The 24,667-nt window shown below is 39.3% G+C and overlaps 2 protein-coding genes across 3 annotated transcripts in view; one reads left to right on the top strand and one right to left on the bottom strand.

Moving 5' to 3' along the window:
* The window catches only part of LOC117982342 (neuroligin-1-like), a 178,330-nt gene that overhangs the window by 55,179 nt on the left and 98,484 nt on the right, over positions 1-24,667 (bottom strand). The window lies entirely within an intron of this gene.
* On the top strand, positions 532-2,349 carry LOC117982352 (uncharacterized). Its single transcript, XM_034968710.2, has one exon. The coding sequence runs from the start codon at positions 564-566 to the stop codon at positions 2,010-2,012; it is 1,449 nt and encodes a 482-aa protein (XP_034824601.2). The 5' UTR covers positions 532-563; the 3' UTR covers positions 2,013-2,349.

Genomic DNA, 24,667 nt, shown 5'->3' with positions numbered 1-24,667 from the left:
TGTCCAGCAGTGGACGCAAATAGGCTGATTGATTGATTGATTGATTGAGTGTGAGTGACTCTGAGCTTTCTTATGAGGCACATAGTTAGCGACCATATCTCGGATCAATGTTTCACTGGAGACATGCAATGTTCGAAGACTTTGGTCTTCAACCCGCTTCCCGAATGCTGCCCAGCTGAGTTGGATTCGGCGATTAACTTTTTCTATAAATTGGATATCTGGATTGTATGACAATTAGGTACTGAATGGGGCGGGACTTTTAACCGACTTCCAAAAAGGAGTTGGTTCTCAATTCGGCCCGTTTTTTTAATATGCACTGCTGGAACTCAAATACAAATACAAATACAAATAATTAAAGTACGTTACTTAATCACGAGTATTAATATATTCTAGTATGGTCAATAGTCAATAGTCCCAGTCGCGCGTGAACCGCGTTAGCGAGCGCTAGTTTCAAGATATTCGTGCGATTACGTGAAAAGTTATTTCAAATTACCCACTTGTAAATAATATTAGCTATGGCAATGGATGTTATGAGTGACGGTAGTAAGTGTGACGAAATTCAAATGTATAGTGACCAAGAACTATGTGTAGTACAAAGTGGCGAGTGTGCAAATAATGAGTTAATGCTGAAAAAAGTCGATAAGAGACCGCGGGAGACCGAAGACAGTAGTGAGGACGGATTTATAACAGTGTCGAGAAGGAAATCAAAGAAACATGTTAGAACCGAGTCTTTTGAAAAGGACAGGTCATGCAATGAAAATACAGAAGACATGAGCGGTGTATATTATGAAGTAAGTTTATTTGGAGTGCAAATTCTTCCAAAACAGATGGCTTTTGCTAGATTGTTAAGAGACGAAAATATTTCGAATGTGCTTAAAATAAAGTATAAAAGTCCATACAAAATTTTTATACATTTTAGTGACAAAAATCAAGCCGAAAGACTTATAAATTTAAGAAAACTAATAGATTTGGATATAAGAGCTCAGTTTACAAATCAAGGTAATTTGTCTTACGGAATAATTAAAGGAGTTGATATAGGTACAAGCGAGAAGGAGCTTTTAGAAAGTTTGACGTGTGACTATGATATAATTTCAGCTAAACGATTGAAACGTCTAAATAAGGAGGGTAAGTGGGTTGAGAGCGAATCTGTACGATTATGCTTTAGAAACCCCGTTGCGCCGTTATCAATATATGCATATGGATTTAAATTTGACGTCGAACGATTTGAGTTTCCAGTAACTAGGTGCTCTGGGTGCTGGTCTTTTGGGCACATTAAGAAATTCTGTAAGTTAAATAAGAATGTTTGCCCGAAATGTGGTGGAGCTCATGATAATTGTGAAATCAAAGAATATAAATGTATTAATTGTAAAGGTCCACACATGGCACTAGACAAGTCTTGCCCCTTTTTTAGAAAAGAAAAAGAGATTCGATTTATAATGAGTGAGCATAATGTTACATACAAAAATGCGTTAGAAATATATTTGAAAAATCAGAAAGAAGAGAAGACAAACAACTTGAGAGAGGAAGTACACATAGATCTTGACAGAAGCTATACAGATCCGGTATCAGTGAATACAATGGGTAGAACTTACAGTAGCGTGCTGAAAACGACGGCTATAGTACACGAAAATGGAAATAAGGATGACCAATCAGATAAGATAATAATAAATCAAAAAAATAAGGACAAAAAGAAAAAGAGAGTTAAGAAAACGGATACTGTGAATAGCAGCGAATCTCAGAACGACAGAATAGATTATGATGGAAGTGAGGAAAGTGATCAAGATACACAAGATGAATCTACAGAAAAAGAGGGGAAAAGAAAACAAAGTAGATTTAATATTTGGAATCTGCTTAACAGAATTAAGGAAATTGTACTATCAAAAGAAAATTGGTATGATAAAGTGATGTTAGTGGTAAGAGCTGTTTTTGAAGAGTGTAAGTTGTTTTTAGTTAATTTTTTGAGTGAAGGAAAATTGTATGACATTTTTTCAAAGTTTCTTTTTAATGGATAAGGACTTTTACTTAAATATCATTCAGTGGAATGCACAAAGTTTGAAACCTAAGTTATTAATGTTAGATAATTTTTTGCATCAAGAAAAAATACATATAGCTGTTATTTCTGAAACATGGTTGGATGCAGACACTGCGCTCCATATTAGTGGATATAACATTTATCGAAAAGATCGGCATGATTCTTATGGGGGGGTTGCTATTATTGTTCATAAGTCTATCAGATCACACCTTTACTCTGTTGATTCGATTAATCCAGGAATAGAAGCTGTTCACATTAAAATATTGAACTGTAAATATTTGGAATATGTTGTATCTATTTACTGCCCCCCTTCTGTTCAAACCCGTCAATCGGATTGGGATTGTTTTTTTTCAGAAACTACCAAAAAGACACTTATATTAGGTGATTTTAATGGGCATCATTCGAATTGGTCAAATAAAATAGACCAAAGAGGAGTACATTTATTTGACTCAACACAGGAAAGTGGATTCTTATCTCTAAATAACGGAGATGCCACTAGAGTTAAATTAGTAAACGGTGTTTTACAAAGTTCGACTCCTGATATAAGTTTTGCTTCGTCGGATATAGCTGTAAACTTCAGATGGCATGTTGTTAACGAAAACTTGGGAAGCGACCATCTTTTAATTAAAATGTCGACAAGTTACCAAGATAATTTAAACCTCTCTAAAAAATTTAATTTTAAAAAAGCAGATTGGAAATTATACAATAATGACTTAATCAATGTATTTCCAAACATCGATAGTTGCAGTTGTGCGTCAAGTGACGTGCAATTATATTATGATTATTTATTGGAAGAAATTAACATCGCAGCGAATAAAAATATTCCTCAAATCATTTTTTGTACCAATCCGACGAGCAAATTTAAGCCTAAAGAATATTGGGGACCCTCATTATCTAAAATCGTAGGCGAACGTAGGCTGTCATTGAGCACTTTTCGAAGAAATCCAACTCCAGGAAATCTTAAAAAATTGGAGGAAAAAACTAGGGAATCTAATATTTTATTGCAGAAAGCTAGATCTTTGGATTGGCAAAAATTTTGTATGAGTGTCAATGAATCAACTTCTACATCGATCATGTGGGATAAGATGCGTTGGTTTAAAGGTTATCGGAAATCAAAGTTTTGTCCATCCAACGATAAGGCAAAAGAATTGCTGTATTCTTTAACTCCAGATTCAGTCATTAATTGTCCACCCATATTTAATTCAAACAACGAATTATTACAAAGATCATTTACAATGCAAGAGTTAGAATGTTGTTTGAAAAAGAAAGATACAGCTCCTGGTAGTGACGGTGTAACTTATTCGATGATTTTTAATTTACCGCCAGCTGGTAAATTATATCTATTAAATATTTATAATGCTATATTTAGGTTAGGTGTTGTACCAGATCAATGGCGGAAGACGTTGATAGTGCCAATTCCCAAAGCCACGACTAATGAAAATACAGATCCGAAACTTAGGCCGATAGCACTTATTTCTTGTCTCTGCAAAATATTTCATAACATGTTAGGCAAAAGGATTGAATGGTATGTTGAAAAACATAAAATTTTGTCTCCACATACAGTTGGTTTTAGGAGAGCCCAATCTAGCCTAGATTGCTTATCAAGACTTGTGACATATATACAAATAGGATTTTCTCAAAAAGTATCCACAGCAGCTTGTTTTCTGGACATCGAAAATGCCTATAATAACATTTTAGTTGATAGAGTAGTTAAAATTTTAGATGAACTAGACATAGGAAAAAATATTTGTAAATACTTATGGTCATTTTTGAGTGATAGACAATTAATGATTAAATATGAAAATGATGGTCAGATAACTGAGGTTAGACATGCAAATAGAGGACTCGCTCAGGGAGATCCCTTGTCACCATTACTTTTTAATATAACCACATATATGATTTGCCATCAAATAAAAAATGTTTTTATCTCGCAATATGCAGATGACTTTGTAATTTATCTCCATCATAAAGACTTAAATATGTGTGAAAAATACCTACAAGAAGCTTTAAATTATATGGTTAAAAATTTAGATGAAATAGGTCTTCAGTTATCGACTAGCAAAACAAAGGTATGTATATTTGATAGAGGATTCAGAAGAAAACAGATAAAGCTAGTCGCTAATAATAATATTACAATAGGTATAGATGAATATATTAAGTATTTGGGTTTGTGGTTGGATAGATCGTTGCGCTGGAGTAGACATATTAAGGAATTAGTAGAAAAGATATTAAAATTTTTAAATGTGTTTAAAGTGTTGGCTGGTCCCGGTTGGGGTATACACCCTAAACACTTACGGAGTCTTTATATATCACTAATTAGAAGTAGGTTAGATTATGGGAGCTTTTTGTATGATGTTAGTGCAAAGACACATTTGTTGAAGCTTGATCGAGTTCAGAATCAGGCCCTTCGAATCATTGGAGGATTTATTAAAAGTACACCTATCCACGTCATGGAGAGCGAGGTGTGCATACAACCATTGTTTTTAAGACGTTTGTATCTTGCGTATAAATATGTAATTAAAAATATGACTTGGTCAAATAATGTAACTGTCAATCTCTTAAATGATCTTGGCTCAAGCTCTCATGATAGATATTGGCGGTCCAAAAAAAAGCCATTATTGTTAATCATATATAATGAATGTAAACAATATAACATTTATTCCACTGATTTACTAGACATGTATCAATCTGAGACTTGGGTGTCTTATATAAATTTAAATAGGGTAATCAGGACGTATTTAGATTGTTTATCGGTAGCAAAAAAAGAAGTTGAACCTGGATGTTTAAAATACTTGGTAATTAATGAACTACAAGAAAAATATGAGAGCTGGGTACACATTTATACAGATGGGTCCAAAAATAATATAGGTTTGGGAGCAGCTTTTTGCCATTTGAGTGAAAGGAAATCAGTTATGTTCAAAACAAATCAACAAATTTGTATTATGACGATGGAGCTCGTTGCAATTTCCGAAGCTCTAAAATACATTTCTGGCTTAAGCGGGCAACATTTTGTTATCTTTTCAGATAGCAGAAGTGCCTTGCAACACTTAGCTCGATGCGCCTCTGGATACAGCAGAGGTCTACCGATAGCTTTCGAAATCTTGAAACAAATATATGATTTTAGGCACATAAATCTGCGATTGCAATGGGTTCCTTCTCATATAGGCCTAAGAGGAAACGAGGAGGCTGATATACTAGCAAAATTAGCAATTAATGTTGGTAAAGAATTGTCCATTGTACCATTTTTTACAGAAATCTTAAATAGTTTTAAAAATAAATGTGGTGATAAATTTAAGGAATATTTTGACATAAGAAGTAGAGAAAAAGGAATTTGGTATAAAACTATACAATGCGAGCCTCCGTGTTTCCCTTGGTTTGGTAATACTCGTTTAAGTAGGAAATATATAGTTGTAGCTCATAGGTTGCGTTCTGGGCACTATCCTTCTAATAAATTCGCATTTTTGATGAAAAAAGCTGAATCTGACAAGTGCGATATTTGTGGTATGGCAGATGATGTCCAGCACGTACTAGTGGAGTGTAGCAGATATAACTTGCGGAGGGAGATGCTGGTGCAGAAATATAACATGAATAAATATGACATAGGTGGTTTTACGAGTCTTCTCAGTGTACCGACAACAGAAAGTTTTAAATCAATTATTGAAATATTCCTGCATAAGCAGTAATATCTCTTCGGGTCTATCTGTTGCACTCCATTTTGAAATTTAGATTGTAATTTAGGTTACGATGGGGCTGGCGTGTCCGTGTCGGGCAAAAGTCCCAAAAAAATAAAGATTAAAAAAAAAAAAAAAAAAAATAGTCAATAGTCAATTTATTGGTAAAAAATTGTTTACAAGTCACATAAAAATACGAAATAAAAATGTTGTTACAAAAATATTGTAAACATTAAAATGTTCATTTAAATGACATATTTCTCATTGTTATATAATTTTGCTTTATATAATGTTATGAGCATAGTGCAGAGTGTATTTTCTATCTCGCTTTATTATATCGTACACTCTCGGCGAGCTCTAGCCTCTAGCCTCTAGCCTCTAGCCTCTAGCGTAGATCAAATAGTGTTGAATTGAAAGCAGTGATTTCATATTTCCAATAGCCCGCCCCTATTTACTTTCCTCTCGCCTGTTTGTTGGATAACTTCAACTGTTTCTAAAATTGCTACAAATATTTACTTAGCTTTTGAAATTATTTACTTTTATAACTGTTGGTTGTGACTTGTGTACCCTAATTCTCTTTCTGTATTTTATTGAGAGACATGGTCGCTAACTATGGGCCTCATAGGAAAGCTCAGAGTCACTCAGCGGGCGATGGAGAGAGCTATGTGCGGAGTTTCTCTACGCGATCAAATCAGAAATGAGCAGATCCGTAGGAGAACCAGAGTAACCGACATAGCTCAACGGGTTGCGAAGCCGAAGTAGCAATGGGCAGGGCACATAGTTCGTACAACCGATAGACGTTGGGGTCCCAAGTACCGACGTCTGACATTGGGTGGTTCTACATTGCTGCTCTACTGAGTGATATTAAATGATTTTTAGGGTTCCGTACCTCAAAAGGAAAAACGGAACCCTTATAGGATCACTTTGTTGTCTGTCTGTCTGTCAGTCAAGAAACCTACAGGGTACTTCCCGTTGACCTAGAATCATGAAATTTGGCAGGTAGGTAGATCTTATAGCTGACATTTGGGGAAAAATCTGAAAACCGTGAATTTAGAGTTAGATCACACAAAAAAAAAATGTGGTCATGAACTAATAATTAGTATTTTCAACTTTCGAAGTGAGTGACTATATCGAGTGGGGTATCATATGAAAGGTCTTCACTTGTACATTCTAAAACAGATTTTTATTTATTTTTATGCATCATAGTTTTTGAATTATCGTGCAAGATGTCGAAAAAATACGAGTGTAGTACGGAACCCTCATTGCGTGAGCCTGACTCGCACTTGGCCGGATTTTTGTAGAAAACCTTCAATGGATTAAAAATAAATGTCAAATGAGCTCGGTGGCCATCATTCATCGTTGAACACTGAGTTAGCGAATAACCCCGCAGGTTTCGTTTTAGAGTAGTGTAGTTTGTACTCGAAGTACAAATGCACAACGGACTTCCAAAAAGTGTAATTTATTACCTATTTTGAATTTTAAAAAATGAAGAAGAGGGCTAACGTAACCATTGTTACTAAGCCTTCGCTGTTCGTCTGTCTGTTAGCGGGCTGAGTCTGTTACATACACTCCAAGCATAGCGTCTGCAGACGTCACTGAGGTTGCATTGGTGCTAAAGCACTACTGAGTCGGTGCCATTTTCTTTGTTCAATAGCCCTGTCCATACGAAGTATATAATAATAATATATGTAATAAGTGGTGGAAATCTTTGAGTGAAAAGGAGGGCCCTGTGGGACTCACCTGGGTGTTATCAATTTTTCCTTCGATAGATACACTTCACTGGTCGCTGATTTTAACACTCGTTCCACCATAAGTAATTAAGTTAATTTTGTAACACGTCAGATCGATCTGTTATTTAAATATTGCAATTATGCAATGCGAGCGATTAGCGGCGGCGTAAGTCAAGGTGCGACTAAACTTCTTCCTAATGAGTTTTTCTATCATTGCAGTTTTGTCTCTTTCGGTCCCGGGCCAATGTATATGGATAGGAGTAGGTTGGAAAAAATAAATATTTTATATAGTTTCGAGTGTGTAGGCCTAAGATTTGTACAGTAAAAATGGCGTAAACATCATCCCCCGGGCTGAAGGAATGCCTTCAGAAGCAACAAAACTTATATAAACAAGTACTTAAATAAAGAGAATGTAAGCGTAATTAAAACTAACTTAGAACTATAGCGATTTAAGTAAATGTACTCTTATTGCAGTGGTAAGGGGCAAAGCTTGACCACTGGCCTAACGTAAGAACCTGTACGAGTTCTTACCCTAGCGGTACGGACTACTCCATCTTTACCGGGGTAAACCTCCTGAATTATACCTAGAGGCCAGCTAAGAGGCGGTGAGTTGTCATCGCGAATTATGACGATACAACCAACTTGTATGGGTAAAGATGGTGTGTTCCATTTTTGTCTGCTTTGGAGCGAAGATAAGTATTCGCGACTCCATCTCTGCCAGTACGACTGTACCAGCTCTAAATGAAGCGCCTCTGTAGTTAAACATATGAATAAGCATAAATACGTCTTCATAGACTTAACACCGCGGCGGCGATACGGAGTAATATAGAACGGACCTGCATAGTCCACACCTGTGAATACGAAACTCTTAACTTCACTAACGCGATAGTGAGGCAGGTCTCCCATAATAGGAAATGTTTTGTTGGGTTTTAGTTTACAACAACAGTTGCAACTTTGTACGATTTTTCGAACCATGTTGCGAGCGGCGACAATCCAGTATTTTTGACGAAGCAAGGCAAGTAGTAACGCAGGTCCGGTGTGTGCGTTTTGCTTATGGAAGTAATCTACAATCAGATGTACAATACGATCTTTCGCTGGAAGTACGACGGGATGGTTTGGCGAATAGTCTAATTGAGATTGTGACAATTGTCCACCGACGCGTATAATACCGTTTTCGTCCGTAAATGCGTTTAATTTTCGCAAGGCATCGCTGTTTGTGTTAAACGAATGTCTTTTTTGTATAACGCGGAGTATGTACATCTCAGTCGCTTCCAAATCTGTTACAGTTATGTCACCGTTTGACTTTAAGATTTTACTAAAACGTAATACATACACCCATGAATGTAGAAACTTATTCCAGTTTGACATGCGATTTGCTGAATTGTATAAATAGTTATGATCATTTTCGACGTCAGAGAGTTTAGCGGTTAGAGAGACAAGCCTTTTTTGTTCAGGTAATTCATCTGTAGCGTCTTTCGTATGTGCATTTAAGGGCCAATCGCAGAAGGGCTGCGAGACCCAAGCGGGACCATGAAACCAAAGGGTATTATTTAAGATTTGCGCGGGCATAATAGGTCGCGAGATTATGTCCGCGGGGTTTTCCTTTCCAGAAACATGATACCAGTTTTCAGCTGGAAGGTTAGCGTTGATAGCGGCGATTCTGTTGGCAACAAACGTTTGAAACCTATGCGGTGACGCGTGAATCCACGACAGTGCGATCGTGGAATCGGAGAAAGCGAATATTTGATTTATTTTAACGCGTTCACTAATTGAATCCATGACAGCGACGATTAAGTTTGATAGCAGAAGGTTCGCGCAGAGTTCAAGTCGCGGCAAAGATACATTGCATTTAGGCGAGGCGACTCTCGACCGCGCACACAGCAATGTGACTTGAGCCTTATCTGTATCGGCGGAGCAAACGCGAAGGTAAATAACAGCACCGTAGCATTTCTCGCTCGCGTCCGCGAATCCAATCAGTGAAATGTTATTCGTTGTTTGTAAAATACCTATGTGACGAGGGATTTGTAACTGTTCTAACAAATGGAGTTCACGTTGTAACTGAAACCACTGATCTTGAATGCTAGAGGGAGCGTCTTCGTCCCAATCGAGATTTTGTTTCCAGCATTCTTGTACTAGTAATTTTAATAAAGCGGTTACCGGTCCCAGTAGCGATAGCGGATCAAATAATCTCGCAGTAACTGAAAGGATTATGCGTTTTGTACACTGGGACTCGTTAGGTGCGTTTACTTTAAAGGTAAAAACGTCAGCGTTCGGTTCCCATTGCAAACCGACTATCTTTGTATTCGCGGTGATAGAACTTTCGTCAAATTGTACAATACTAGGCGAGTGTAAATCAGTAGGGATTTCCTTTAATAAATGAGTACTGTTTGAAATCCATTTTGTTAGTTTAAAACCCCCCGCGTTGAAAAGCTGAACGAGCTCGGTGTATAAAATTTTAGCCTCTTCTATAGAAGGAACAGAAGAGACGTAGTCATCCATGTAAAAATGGCGTTCAGCTGCTACGGCTGCATTAGGAAAGCGAGCACGCTCGTCCGCAGCCAGCTGTTTCACTACGCGCATTGCGAGGTAGGGTGAACTGCAGACCCCAAACGAGACACAGTTAAACTCGTACGTTTCGACAGGGTCGCTAGTATCGAATCTGTACAGGATGCGCTGATAGCGGTGGTCTTCAGGCGAAAGTTTAATTTGAAAATACATTTTTTCAATGTCTGCTGACAGAGCGATCGAAAATAATCTCAAATTAATTAATAAATCAAATATGTTGGCCTGTAAATTGGGTCCAGTGTATAAAATATCATTTAGCGAGCGGTTACAATTATCATCGCTGATAGTTTTGCAACTTGCGTCCAGGACAATCCTAGTTCTGGAAGAAGTCTTGTCTGGACGATGCACAGCGTGATGCGGAATGTAATAACACGGACCGGGCGCGGGATTTTTAATTAAGTTTAAATAACCTTTATTTAAATATTCGGAAATGGTTTCGTTATAGTCTTTGCGTAATTCCGGAATACTATTAAATTTTTTCTCTAAATTGGATAAGCGGCGTTTTGCGATTTCATATGAACGGCCGAGAACGGCTGGATCATCCTTGAATGGGAGCGAAACAGTATACCGACCCTGTGTATCGCGTGAGAGACTGTTTTGCAATATACGTTCACAAGCGGCGTCATCGGGACTTAAGTGTTTTTTATTAGGAACTGAGTCTAGTTCCCAAAAGCGTTGCGTTAATTCCTCTAAATTCGGTTCAGTAGTTTTAGAGAAAGCGTGAAAGGATCTTTCCTTTAGCGGCGTACTAGATGCGAGACAGTTCGCTCGTCCTAGTAATACGTAGCCGAATGCTGACTGCATGCCGACCACCGATGAGTCAGGAGACATAACTTTATGACTCCCTAGAATGAACGGGAATAATTCATTGCCAATCAAGCAATCAATTTCAGCGGGAGTATGAAATTCTTCGTCTGCGAGAGGTAAGTTCTTTAAATGATTTAAATTTGTTAGGTCGATAAATTCATTTGGAATTTTGTCAGATATATTTTCGACAACGCGAGCTTGAATCGAATATTTAGAGCGATTATCAAAGCGTGAATGTAGCGTGATACGCGTTTGACCTTGAACTTGTAGTTCTGAGAGGCCAAGCCCTTGTATAACTGATGTAGACCCGTTAATTTTTAAGTTTAAGCGATCACAACACGATTTAGTTATGATATGACACATAGAACCACTGTCTAACAATACTCTCATAGTACAGCGTTCCCCGTTATTATTAAATACATAAACAACTGCTGTAGGTAACAAAATCGTATGCATCGAGTTAGGGGCGCGGGCGTTCGATAAAGTTTCAAAAGGCGGTCGTGCTACGAAAGATTGCGCTTGCACCGGGGCACTCGGAGCGCGCGGCGCGGGCGGTTCCGACGGTCTATCGTAAACCGTAGCGTGCACGGCCGATTTCTGGGAAGCGGCGCGAGCGGTTTCGATTTGAGTTGGTGCTTGGGTCGCGGGTTCGATTCCTGCGTGTAATTTGGAATGGTGAGACGCCCCACAGAAGCATCTAATTCGACTTCTGCAACTTTCTAGACTATGAAATCCTATACAATTTAGACATAAGTTATTGTCTTTGACAAATTGCACCCTAAATATAGGATCACGCTCCATAAACTTATTACATCTAAACAGCGGATGTATACTGCTATCTGTAGCACAGTAAGGGCATTTAGGGAAATTTTGAGGTGATGTGCGAAATTGGGTCGTCTGCGGCTTTTCCGAATGATAATTATTTTTTACGTGAAATGAACTGGCGGTAGGTTTAAAATTATTGGCGCGTTTGGTTTGCGGCGAGCTGTTAACCTTTGGACTATGTTTAGAGGTAGATACTGACGTACTGCGTAGCGTATATATTTTACTTTGTTCTTTTACGAACTGTACCAAGGAATCGAAAGATGGTATCTTTTCGTGGCGAAAACTCTGTTCGAATAGCGTAACTGTTTCTTTGTCGAGTTTACTTAGAGCGATATGCGTGAAAATAAAATCTGCTAAGTCCTTCATTTCTAGACGCCTTAAGGCAGCCTGAGCGGAACAAAACTGGTCAATGAATGAATCTAGCAAACTTTGGGAGGCAGTTTGAATGCTTTTGAATTTTAAAATCTCTTCAAAGTAGATGGATGCCAAAGTTCTCTTATCTTCATATTTTTCTATCAATGCATTCCATATTATTTCATAATTAGCTGCTACGGGTTGTATACCCGAGCAGCTAATTAAGGCCTTGTCCGACAGCTTCCCTAAGAGGTATTGTATTTTTTCAGCGTTTGATAGTTTGGAATTGTTATGAATAAGCGTGCTAAAATTCTCATAAAAAACCGTCCATTTACTCGGAGTGCCATCGAAACTTCTCAACTCCAAAGCAGGCAACTTTTTGAGAAGGTCTAAATTTTGTGACGTATTTTGCGCTAATTTAGACAAAGCATTCGATTCCGCGGATTTAATATTACAGTATAGTTCATCAAAAGAAGTTAATGTATCAAAATTAATACTGGCCTTAGGATTGACTTTTAAATTAGCTATATTTAGCTGCTCGGTTACGGATATGAAATCACTGCGTAATGTATCTAATAATTTAATTTTAATAAGAAAGTTCTTAAGGCTTAAGTCGTTGGTGAGGTCCTTACTTAAGTCGTATAAACCTTGAATATGTTTGTAAAAGCTTTGTTGCTTCGCTTCTAGTATTTTTAGCTCAATTTCTAAATCCTTTTTGTCGGCCATCTTTAACTGCGTACGTTTAGCGTGAGCGAATGATGCGTGGTGTCAATACCCAACTGCGTAATTTATGAAATTATGGATCAAAATGAATAGCGGGATAATATTGTACTTATATAGCGGGAAAAGCGGGAATAAAGGGTTGGTATTCGAGGGAGAAGGACCAAAAATATGGTGGAAATCTTTGAGTGAAAAGGAGGGCCCTGTGGGACTCACCTGGGTGTTATCAATTTTTCCTTCGATAGATACACTTCACTGGTCGCTGATTTTAACACTCGTTCCACCATAAGTAATTAAGTTAATTTTGTAACACGTCAGATCGATCTGTTATTTAAATATTGCAATTATGCAATGCGAGCGATTAGCGGCGGCGTAAGTCAAGGTGCGACTAAACTTCTTCCTAATGAGTTTTTCTATCATTGCAGTTTTGTCTCTTTCGGTCCCGGGCCAATGTATATGGATAGGAGTAGGTTGGAAAAAATAAATATTTTATATAGTTTCGAGTGTGTAGGCCTAAGATTTGTACAGTAAAAATGGCGTAAACAATAAGTAATAGTCATAAGACGTAAATTGCGAGTATTCAGTCACATTTTAATTACCGACCTATATTTTACCTACTAATGTTATTATGATCGCATCGATTTCATCAGTTTTGATTTGTACCTAGTTATTATTTAGCTTAGTTCAGTATTATAAGAGCAATGTGCAACATCCATATTAACTCAAGAGAGATTCTGGATGTCAAGCGGGAAATTGTATAATTATTAGTTGGCTGAAATAAAGAATTTAAAAAAAAGTAATAAGTATATAAGTCAATGCAAGTAGCTTATAAATCTTAAGTTTTACTTGTAATTGCGTTAACAACTAATTTTATTTATTTATTCAAAGAGCATTACGTTTTACTTCTAAGGACTCGTAAATAGCGTCGGCGTACAACCTTCATGGAAGTTTGACAGCTGCGGCCAAACTTGCGAGCTTCAAATTATTTTGCGGCTTTATGCGGCCTTCAAATAATCAGGCCGCTTCAAAGGCATTACTGTTTGTTATTTCGTGACAGGCGTGTTGTTCCGATCTCATGGAAATGAGGCTTACTGATGTTAAATTCCATTTTGCCAAAATTAATCTGTTACGCAAAAGATAACAATATCTTGAACTTAAATGTCTTTATTAGTCCAAGCAAGATATTCAAATCAAATCAAATATTTTTATTTTTTAGAAAGAATAAGAAGCATGTTTTAGACACACAGTCAAGTAGATGGGTTAGATTACAACAGTGTGGCTAATTCCTTTGTACACAATCTCTAAACTAAACTAAAATATCACGTCTAAATCTATTGCTATCCCTTTCATAATGTTGCTTGCGGAAAAGGAAAGCACTAGATATAGTTTAGTTTAGTTTAGAGATTGTGTACTAGAGAATCGGGCCCAATAAGTAACTAAGAATAAAAAAATATTTTCTAAATCCTAAATTATTGTTCTCGTATAACGTTTTGTAAGGTTTTTATACTTAGCTTATTCTCACAAAAATAAGTTTATTTTTATTTTTATTAAAACCACCTCAAACTGTTAAATTGGATGAAAGTAACTAAACCTATTTGGATTAAATTTAATACTTGGTTCAAATAGTCGTTAAACCAAATGAATCACGAATTTTAATATTTTCAGATCAACCCCAAGAAGAATGAATTAATAAAATGTTTTATTTACAAGAGAATGCGAATAAGATGGTAATGATAGCCACTGAGCTCATTTGACATTTATTTTTAATCCATTGACAATTTTCAACGAAAATGTATTTTTATACCACTCAATGCTCGGTGGCTATCATTCAGTGTTAGACACTGAGTTAGCGAATCACACCGCAGGGTTGCGTTTGGAACCCTCGTTGCTTTAGTTTTAAGTTTACGTAATTAATTATCACCACTACTTATATATCATACAAATCCAACAACTGACAATCAAAAAGTGTCATTTTACCTATTTTGAATAAATGATTGACTTTGACTTTGAAGCGAACGAACGCTATGTGGCCGAAGTCGCCCGTATTGACTAGTGGTGAACAAAATAAGGGCGAACCGAATAAATAAATAATCCGCCTCCCTAAATAATAAGGGCATAAAAGCCCTAATGCCATTGAATATTGATCGTATCGCAGTTCGCTCCACCAGACTCCAGAGGCTGCACCACAGTATGAGGAGGAAACAGTAGTGTCACGCCTTTGATCTCGACGTAAATTCCACTTTTATATACCACCTCCCTGGCGCAGTGGTGAGCGCTGTGGTCTTACAAGTGGTAGGTCCCGGGTTCGATTCCTGGCAGGGGCTATTTGGAAATTTATATTTTCTCAATTATCTCTGGTCTGGTCTGAGGCTTCGGCCGCGACGATTTTTGACTTGAATGAAACCGCCATAGCCATACCCCTTCCAAGTTAGATCACTTACCAACAGGCATCGATATAAATGACAAGATATGGTCAAGCGAACAAAATTTTTCACGGTTTAGGAACAAAATAAATCTCTTAGATACTAATGAACGACCCCGTTTGAAATCCAGACGTCACTGAGGTTGCATTGGTGCATAAGCAACGATGAGTCGGTGCCATTTTGTTAGTTCAATAATCCTGTCCATACGAAGTAATATATAAGTTAACTAGCTTATGCTCGCGACTTCGTCCGCGTGGACTACACAAATTTCAAACCCCTTTTTCACCCCCTTAGGAGTTGAATTTTCAAAAATCCTTTCTTAGCGGATGCCTACGTCATAATAGCGATCTGCATGCCAAATTTCAGCCCGATCCGTCCAGTAGTTTGAGCTGTGCGTTGATAGATCAGTCAGTCAGTCAGTCAGTCAGTCAGTCAGTCACCTTTTCCTTTTATATATTTAGATGCCATCAGGTGAGATCGCGGTCAAGGGTCAAAAAACTGCAACGATTCTTCAATATAAGTCCCAAAATTACTGCGGCCGCGGCCGTCTCGGGTCGTTCCCGTACCGCACGATGGCTCTATCAAGACGGCTTCGTCGAACCTCTGTAGGTAACAGCATCCCTTACTCTGTGGCTGGAGTGAACTGATGTCGCGATCCCATTTAATATTCAATCAACAGTAAGCCTCTCGGCCGATTTCTGGTAGATTTTATATATTTTCCGCGCTTTTGTTAATAATATTATTATGTCAGTAATACCTACTCGTAGTTGTAATTTTTTATGCTCCAATAAACTTAATATGTGAACCTCGATACTAATGACAACAAGCAACGCCAATTTCAAACACTTTAGGTATGTTTTTCAGATTAAAATATCTTTATAGCTTTTTCAAGTTGCTTGTAGGATGAAAAGTTTAAAAGTTATATTTACTCAAACAAAATAAATGCTAACTCTTTTCGACACACAAAATTTCTTCTTCGGTAATAGGTTCTACCTTCCTATCTACATTCGACATCACAGGTGGGTTTTCTCAGTCATTGTAGATCTAACGCAGACCACCGAATTTGGTCGGTCAACAATTCGTTTCAGAATATAGTCAGCTAGTCAGTGACGGTCATTGGATTTTCTTCCGGCTCAACTCGTAGGTGCTAGGCTCACTCGTGTGTTCTATCCCGATCGCCGAGAATAATCGGATCAAATCGGCTACAGTTGGTCACACATTCCGATTTTGGTAGGACCGATTTTGTGTGGTGTGTCTGCGTTAATGGAATGATCGATAGCTGTCTTGTGTTCTAGTTCGGCGACTTTTCTCAGAAAGCCTATTTTTGGTAAATATTATTGGTGAATTAATTATTTATGCAGAAAATCAGAAAATTCAGTCTTTCGTATACTGTACAGTATACGAAATTTACGATTTATGATTTTAAACTTACAAAATACAGTGCTCTTTGTAATCATTAAGTATTGGCATAAATTGTAATGACCTTCTTCTTAGTCTTAGAACAATAAAAGAGTTGCGCGGACCTAAACTACGTGTAATAAAATAATATAACAAATATACTAACAAAACAATAAAACGTAATGAGGTCATCGCCAAACTACCTACCCCAATAAAATTGTAATCAAAAATTTCCATCAAAATAAAATGTAAATCTTTACACATGAATAGTTTTCTCAGCACGCGAGGGTTTTCCACGCAAGCTTACCTTGTACGTATAATATATTCTGTGCTACTGTATAGGCCGCGACTGGTCGAGATTGCAATCGGCGTATGAGGCGGGGGGGCATCATCAACCGATAGACGTCCACTGCTGGACATAGGTCTCTTGTAGGGACTTCCACACGCCACGGTCTTGCGCCGCCGCCATCCAACGGATCCCTGCGACTTGTCTGAAGTCGTCCGTCCACCTAGTTGGGACTCTTCCAACACTGCGTCTTCCGGTGCGAGGTCGCCATTCCAGCACCTTGGGACCCCAACGTCTATCGGTTGTACGAACTATGTGCCCTGCCCATTGCCACTTCAGCTTCGCAACCCGTTGAGCTATGTCGGTTACTCCTACGGATCTCCTCATTTCTCATTTGATCACGTAGAGAAACTCCGCACATAGCTCTCTCCATTGCCCGCTGAGTGACTCTGAGCTTGACAAGACACACCGTAATGAAAATAGCCATTGATGCGTGCAATATGTTGGGAAAGTAGCAATCGTGGAAACTCGGCGAAGTATCGCGGACGGAGTTTTTCCTGTTCCCGCGACAAATGGGCTGGCAAATCGTCCGCTGAAATTTGGCATGCAGATAGTTATTATGACGTAGGCATCCGCTTTGTTTTTGAAAATTCATCGCCTAAGAGGGTAAAATAGGGGTGTGAAATGTGACGACGGCGTCGCGAGCATAAGCTAGTCTCGAGATAAATCTGTTTTAGTTGTACGTTGATGTGTTGATGTTGATGTAGTCAGTTCCTGCAAATATTGTTTTTAAGTCTAAAGTCAATATGACGAGGTGTTAGGATCTGCCGACTGGGAACTAATATTGTTGGTACAGAGTACAAGCTTTGTTGTTGAACTTAGTGTTCCAGCTCCTCGATCCTGATGCTGGACCGTGAGGAGGGAGGATTTCTTGAAATATGTATAATGTATGTATGTCTGTTTGTTCGTTTTTCTTCAGTAACAACGACCAACGGATCTCTTCGGAACGTGTTTTTTTTTGGATAGATATAGTTAACGACCTGAAGACATGCATTTTAATGGAAAAAACTAAAAAAATCTCAAATAATTTTACCAAAAATATAAATCCATGCGAACATGTTGCAAGCATCATCTAATACCTACTCGAAGCCATCCTTAAGTACAAAAAGTTGAGATAAACTTCGTAGACGGATGATTTACCTTTTACATGATGTCGGAAAAGTCTCTATTGACACATATTATGCCAAGTTTTCACATTTCCACGCATCGGCGGGTTTTCATTAGCTCGTGCCATCATGTCGAACGGAAAACTTTTATTCAACTACTAGGTGATGTCCGTGACGTCGTCCGCGTGGATTCATGCTTTAGAAAATCCCCTGGGAAATCTTTGATTTTCGTGGATAAAAAGTAACCTATATCCTTCCTCAGGATGCAAGCTATTTCTGTACCAAATTTCATCAAAATCGGTTGAACAGGTGGGCCGAGAAAAGCTAGACAGACAGACTGACAGACACACTTTCACATTTACGTATATCCACGATCTGAACTGTTTAACTAAAACTGTGGTATGACGTTGTTGCTTGTGTGTGTGTGTGTGTGTGACCTCCCGTTGGAATAACCCCGTTGCGTTAATCCCTATCCATGTTATAAATGTGAAAGTGTGTTTGCTTGTTCATTTGTTGGTTTATTGGTTTGTCCTTTAATCACGTCTCAACGGAGCAATGGATCGACGTGTATTGTTACATGGGTATAGTTTACCTGGAGAGTGACATAGGCTAGGTACTTTTATCCCGGGAAATCAAACGCGGTTGAAGTTGTGGGCATCAGCTTGTACTTTAATATTTTTCTAATCTTCTTTGTTTAAAATTTTGCTATATTAAAATATTAAATAGGAACTTTTATTACAAGTTAAAGTGACGATTTGCTCAGCCCTCTGACCTCGACCTATTTCATGTAAGTACGGCATAGCGCGACTGACACATTGGCCGCGGGCGGCGCCCGCCCTTCCCCGGCCCGGGCGGCGCCCTGCGACATTCCTGCGGGAAATATTTCTTGTAGTCGCAACGTAAGCTCGTGCTCAGCGAAGCGTGAGTTTACTCGGGGCACGGGGTAATGGGATAAAGCTACGTTTTTTGGTCTGGAAAATCTGTGACAAACTATTGCTACACTATGTTGCTGACTATAGGGCGACTTTAGTCGTTGCTTTTTCAGAGCTCCGTATTTTGGAATACAGTTGGAACTTTCTCAGAATGTGTATAATTTCTATTGCCGCTATAACAGCAAATAATAAAAATTTCAAAACGTTTGCCTTGAAAATTAAAAAAAAATTGAGTGTTATTATTTATTCTTATGCAAGTAGCAAGTGTAATTCCGTCGCAAATTCGCTGAGAATTGTTCAAATATTAGGAAATGAACTTTTTAAAATTACAACTTGTTATTCGTATTATTTGTTGAGTCGCTCAGATACAAGTACATAATGGTGTTACAGTTGAGCAAACAGAGTTGTAACACGTTATTGTTTAATTACGAGTGAGCTCGGAAGTTGTAATTATGTACCGCCGCGCCGCGCTAAGCGTTATTAAATGTTTGTCACAATATTTGCTTGAGATGTTCGCTACGTGACGCCCCCATCTCCCATGCCGAACACTTGATAAACAGAACCACGCGACTGATTCATCATCATCATCATCATCAACAACCAATAGACGTCCACTGCTGGACATAGGTCTCTTGTAGGGACTTCCGCACGCCACGGTCTTGCGCCGCCGCCATCCAGCGGCTCCCTGCGACTCCGTCCACGCGACTGATTGCCGTAGATCAATTTTAATTATGATAAGGTTTCTTTCCGCCTTCTTCTTAAGACTAGCAGCATCTCCTATCGGAGGTAGGCTGACTGGGTTTTGTTTGCCGCGCCATACTAAACAGTGACTTCTTATTTATGACACTGACGGATGTTTTAAGGCTAGGATGTAGTACGACCAGGTTTAAGGCTAGGATGTAGTACGACCAGGTTTAAGGCTAGGATGTAGTACGACCAGGTTTAAGGCTAGGATGTAGTACGACCAGGTTTAAGGCTAGGATGTAGTACGACCAGGTTTAAGGCTAGGATGTAGTACGACCAGGTTTAAGGCTAGGATGTAGTACGACCAGGTTTAAGGCTAGGATGTAGTACGACCAGGTTTAAGGCTAGGATGTAGTACGACCAGGTTTAAGGCTAGGATGTAGTACGACCAGGTTTAAGGCTAGGATGTAGTACGACCAGGTTTAAGGCTAGGATGTAGTACGACCAGTTTTAAGGCTAGGATGTAGTACGACCAGGTTTAAGGCTAGGATGTAGTACGACCAGGTTTAAGGCTAGGATGTAGTACGACCAGGTTTAAGGCTAGGATGTAGTACGACCAGGTTTAAGGCTAGGATGTAGTACGACCAGGTTTAAGGCTAGGATGTAGTACGACCAGGTTTAAGGCTAGGATGTAGTACGACCAGGTTTAAGGCTAGGATGTAGTACGACCAGGTTTAAGGCTAGGATGTAGTACGACCAGGTTTAAGGCTAGGATGTAGTACGACCAGGTTTAAGGCTAGGATGTAGTACGACCAGGTTTAAGGCTAGGATGTAGTACGACCAGGTTTAAGGCTAGGATGTAGTACGACCAGGTTTAAGGCTAGGATGTAGTACGACCAGGTTTAAGGCTAGGATGTAGTACGACCAGGTTTAAGGCTAGGATGTAGTACGACCAGGTTTAAGGCTAGGATGTAGTACGACCAGGTTTAAGGCTAGGATGTAGTACGACCAGGTTTAAGGCTAGGATGTAGTACGACCAGGTTTAAGGCTAGGATGTAGTACGACCAGGTTTAAGGCTAGGATGTAGTACGACCAGGTTTAAGGCTAGGATGTAGTACGACCAGGTTTAAGGCTAGGATGTAGTACGACCAGGTTTAAGGCTAGGATGTAGTACGACCAGGTTTAAGGCTAGGATGTAGTACGACCAGGTTTAAGGCTAGGATGTAGTACGACCAGGTTTAAGGCTAGGATGTAGTACGACCAGGTTTAAGGCTAGGATGTAGTACGACCAGGTTTAAGGCTAGGATGTAGTACGACCAGGTTTAAGGCTAGGATGTAGTACGACCAGGTTTAAGGCTAGGATGTAGTACGACCAGGTTTAAGGCTAGGATGTAGTACGACCAGGTTTAAGGCTAGGATGTAGTACGACCAGGTTTAAGGCTAGGATGTAGTACGACCAGGTTTAAGGCTAGGATGTAGTACGACCAGGTTTAAGGCTAGGATGTAGTACGACCAGGTTTAAGGCTAGGATGTAGTACGACCAGGTTTAAGGCTAGGATGTAGTACGACCAGGTTTAAGGCTAGGATGTAGTACGACCAGGTTTAAGGCTAGGATGTAGTACGACCAGGTTTAAGGCTAGGATGTAGTACGACCAGGTTTAAGGCTAGGATGTAGTACGACCAGGTTTAAGGCTAGGATGTAGTACGACCAGGTTTTTTTTTTTTTTTTGTATAAGGCTAGGTTCCTCTAACGTAATTAGAGACTTTGTGTACTCTAAATTTTTGATTCTTTCATGCTAGTTCTCGCATTTGTGCTTCTCGCACTTTCGTTCTTCATACCATTTCTTTCTTTTATCCATCCTCTTTAATACGATGGGTGGGTTCCCTTCCTATGCTAAGCTAATTTTTGAGGGGTTTTTTATTATTTTTAGTCTTTTATTTTATAAATTCAAGGTTACAGTTTTTAACATTATACAATTATATTTTATTACATTATAGTCTTTGGTACGATCTTATTAACAATTTTTGTCTTATTATTTATATTATAATATTTTTACATTTTGTATGGCGTCAAAATTTTAGTACGACCAGGTTTAAGGCTAGGATGTAGTACGACCAGGTTTAAGGCTAGGATGTAGTACGACCAGGTTTAAGGCTAGGATGTAGTACGACCAGGTTTAAGGCTAGGATGTAGTACGACCAGGTTTAAGGCTAGGATGTAGTACGACCAGGTTTAAGGCTAGGATGTAGTACGACCAGGTTTAAGGCTAGGATGTAGTACGACCAGGTTTAAGGCTAGGATGTAGTACGACCAGGTTTAAGGCTAGGATGTAGTACGACCAGGTTTAAGGCTAGGATGTAGTACGACCAGGTTTAAGGCTAGGATGTAGTACGACCAGGTTTAAGGCTAGGATGTAGTACGACCAGGTTTAAGGCTAGGATGTAGTACGACCAGGTTTAAGGCTAGGATGTAGTACGACCAGGTTTAAGGCTAGGATGTAGTACGACCAGGTTTAAGGCTAGGATGTAGTACGACCAGGTTTAAGGCTAGGATGTAGTACGACCAGGTTTAAGGCTAGGATGTAGTACGACCAGGTTTAAGGCTAGGATGTAGTACGACCAGGTTTAAGGCTAGGATGTAGTACGACCAGGTTTAAGGCTAGGATGTAGTACGACCAGGTTTAAGGCTAGGATGTAGTACGACCAGGTTTAAGGCTAGGATGTAGTACGACCAGGTTTAAGGCTAGGATGTAGTACGACCAGGTTTAAGGCTAGGATGTAGTACGACCAGGTTTAAGGCTAGGATGTAGTACGACCAGGTTTAAGGCTAGGATGTAGTACGACCAGGTTTAAGGCTAGGATGTAGTACGACCAGGTTTAAGGCTAGGATGTAGTACGACCAGGTTTAAGGCTAGGATGTAGTACGACCAGGTTTAAGGCTAGGATGTAGTACGACCAGGTTTAAGGCTAGGATGTAGTACGACCAGGTTTAAGGCTAGGATGTAGTACGACCAGGTTTAAGGCTAGGATGTAGTACGACCAGGTTTAAGGCTAGGATGTAGTACGACCAGGTTTAAGGCTAGGATGTAGTACGACCAGGTTTAAGGCTAGGATGTAGTACGACCAGGTTTAAGGCTAGGATGTAGTACGACCAGGTTTAAGGCTAGGATGTAGTACGACCAGGTTTAAGGCTAGGATGTAGTACGACCAGGTTTAAGGCTAGGATGTAGTACGACCAGGTTTAAGGCTAGGATGTAGTACGACCAGGTTTAAGGCTAGGATGTAGTACGACCAGGTTTAAGGCTAGGATGTAGTACGACCAGGTTTAAGGCTAGGATGTAGTACGACCAGGTTTAAGGCTAGGATGTAGTACGACCAGGTTTAAGGCTAGGATGTAGTACGACCAGGTTTAAGGCTAGGATGTAGTACGACCAGGTTTAAGGCTAGGATGTAGTACGACCAGGTTTAAGGCTAGGATGTAGTACGACCAGGTTTAAGGCTAGGATGTAGTACGACCAGGTTTAAGGCTAGGATGTAGTACGACCAGGTTTAAGGCTAGGATGTAGTACGACCAGGTTTAAGGCTAGGATGTAGTACGACCAGGTTTAAGGCTAGGATGTAGTACGACCAGGTTTAAGGCTAGGATGTAGTACGACCAGGTTTAAGGCTAGGATGTAGTACGACCAGGTTTAAGGCTAGGATGTAGTACGACCAGGTTTAAGGCTAGGATGTAGTACGACCAGGTTTAAGGCTAGGATGTAGTACGACCAGGTTTAAGGCTAGGATGTAGTACGACCAGGTTTAAGGCTAGGATGTAGTACGACCAGGTTTAAGGCTAGGATGTAGTACGACCAGGTTTAAGGCTAGGATGTAGTACGACCAGGTTTAAGGCTAGGATGTAGTACTGTTATAAATTAATAATTTTAACATGACGTGTTAATTCGCTGCTTCAGCATTTCAATTTATATAAAGCGAACAATCCGCGAGGCGGCGAGGCAGTCCACATTTCCACATTAAGCAGTTAACACTGAAACTACTGTATTCGCGTGAAGTAAAAGTTCCGTGTGTGTGAATTTCCAAATTAAATTCGTTGGACATTTCTTGTGGTTTTTTTTTTTCAAAAGACTGTCGAAGCGGACCTCCTAACAATTGGTGTCAGAAGTGGGATGCTGAGAAGGTTCACGCAAGAGGACCCTTAGCATCCAAAGAATCCTGAGGTCATCGCAGTCGTGATCGACGATAAGCCTCGCCCCCAGGGTTGAGCCCGCATCACAACCACTAAGCACCGGTTCTACTCAAGATCGACGATAAGTCTCAGCCTGCCAGACTGAGCCCGCATCTCACACGAAGAACGCGAATATCCTGGACTCACTCAAAAACATCAGTGAAATAAATTTTAAGCCTTCAAAATTACGAAATACAATTTCTTCAATATCTTCAGAAACCTACTCGATATCGTCGCCGCGTGAAATACGAGACGCATTCCGTACAGTTCAAAGCCTTCACGTGTCGCAAACGCATCGACCTAATTTAACTTTCAGTGCAGTGACATCAAAGTGAAAACCTTTTTGTGAAAAATAAATCGTGATGTTTGCCGTTATCCTGTAAGTAGTTTATATTAATTTTGTATAAAAAGCGTAAATTGTCTAAATTGTATATTTTCGTACTGTATTTTAAATTTAAATCCTTTTTTTTTTCTCTCCATATCTCAGTTTCAGTAATCAAAAATGAGTTTAAAGTCAGAAAGTTCGGACGCAAAAGTGACTCTCTCTATACTCACTAAATTCGTAAGGTCTTATGATGGGAATCGGGAAACTCTTGCCGCGTTCCTAACTAACTGCGATAACGCAATTAGTTTAGCTGCTCCCGACCAGCAAAATATCTTATGTAAATATATAATCTCCCAACTTGAGGGCAAAGCTCAATTAGCCTGCAGCCTTAAAAATTTCAATAATTGGGATGAATTAAAATCATATTTAAAAAGCACGTTTGGCGAGAAAAAACACTCGTCCCATCTGCTACTTGATCTCCAAAACTGTAAACAGGGCCAGTCCGAAAGCGTGACACAATATTC

This window comes from Maniola hyperantus, chromosome 1 (genome assembly GCF_902806685.2).
Source record: "Maniola hyperantus chromosome 1, iAphHyp1.2, whole genome shotgun sequence".
In the NCBI taxonomy this organism is placed as follows: domain Eukaryota; kingdom Metazoa; phylum Arthropoda; class Insecta; order Lepidoptera; family Nymphalidae; genus Maniola; species Maniola hyperantus.
The sequence above is the reverse complement of the archived record's forward strand: the minus strand, read 5'-3'. Positions and strand labels throughout refer to the sequence as shown.

Coding starts and splice junctions, on each gene's coding strand:
- LOC117982352 (XM_034968710.2), top strand. CDS start 564: ATGTATAGTGACCAAGAACTATGTGTAGTACAAAGTGGCGAGTGTGCA.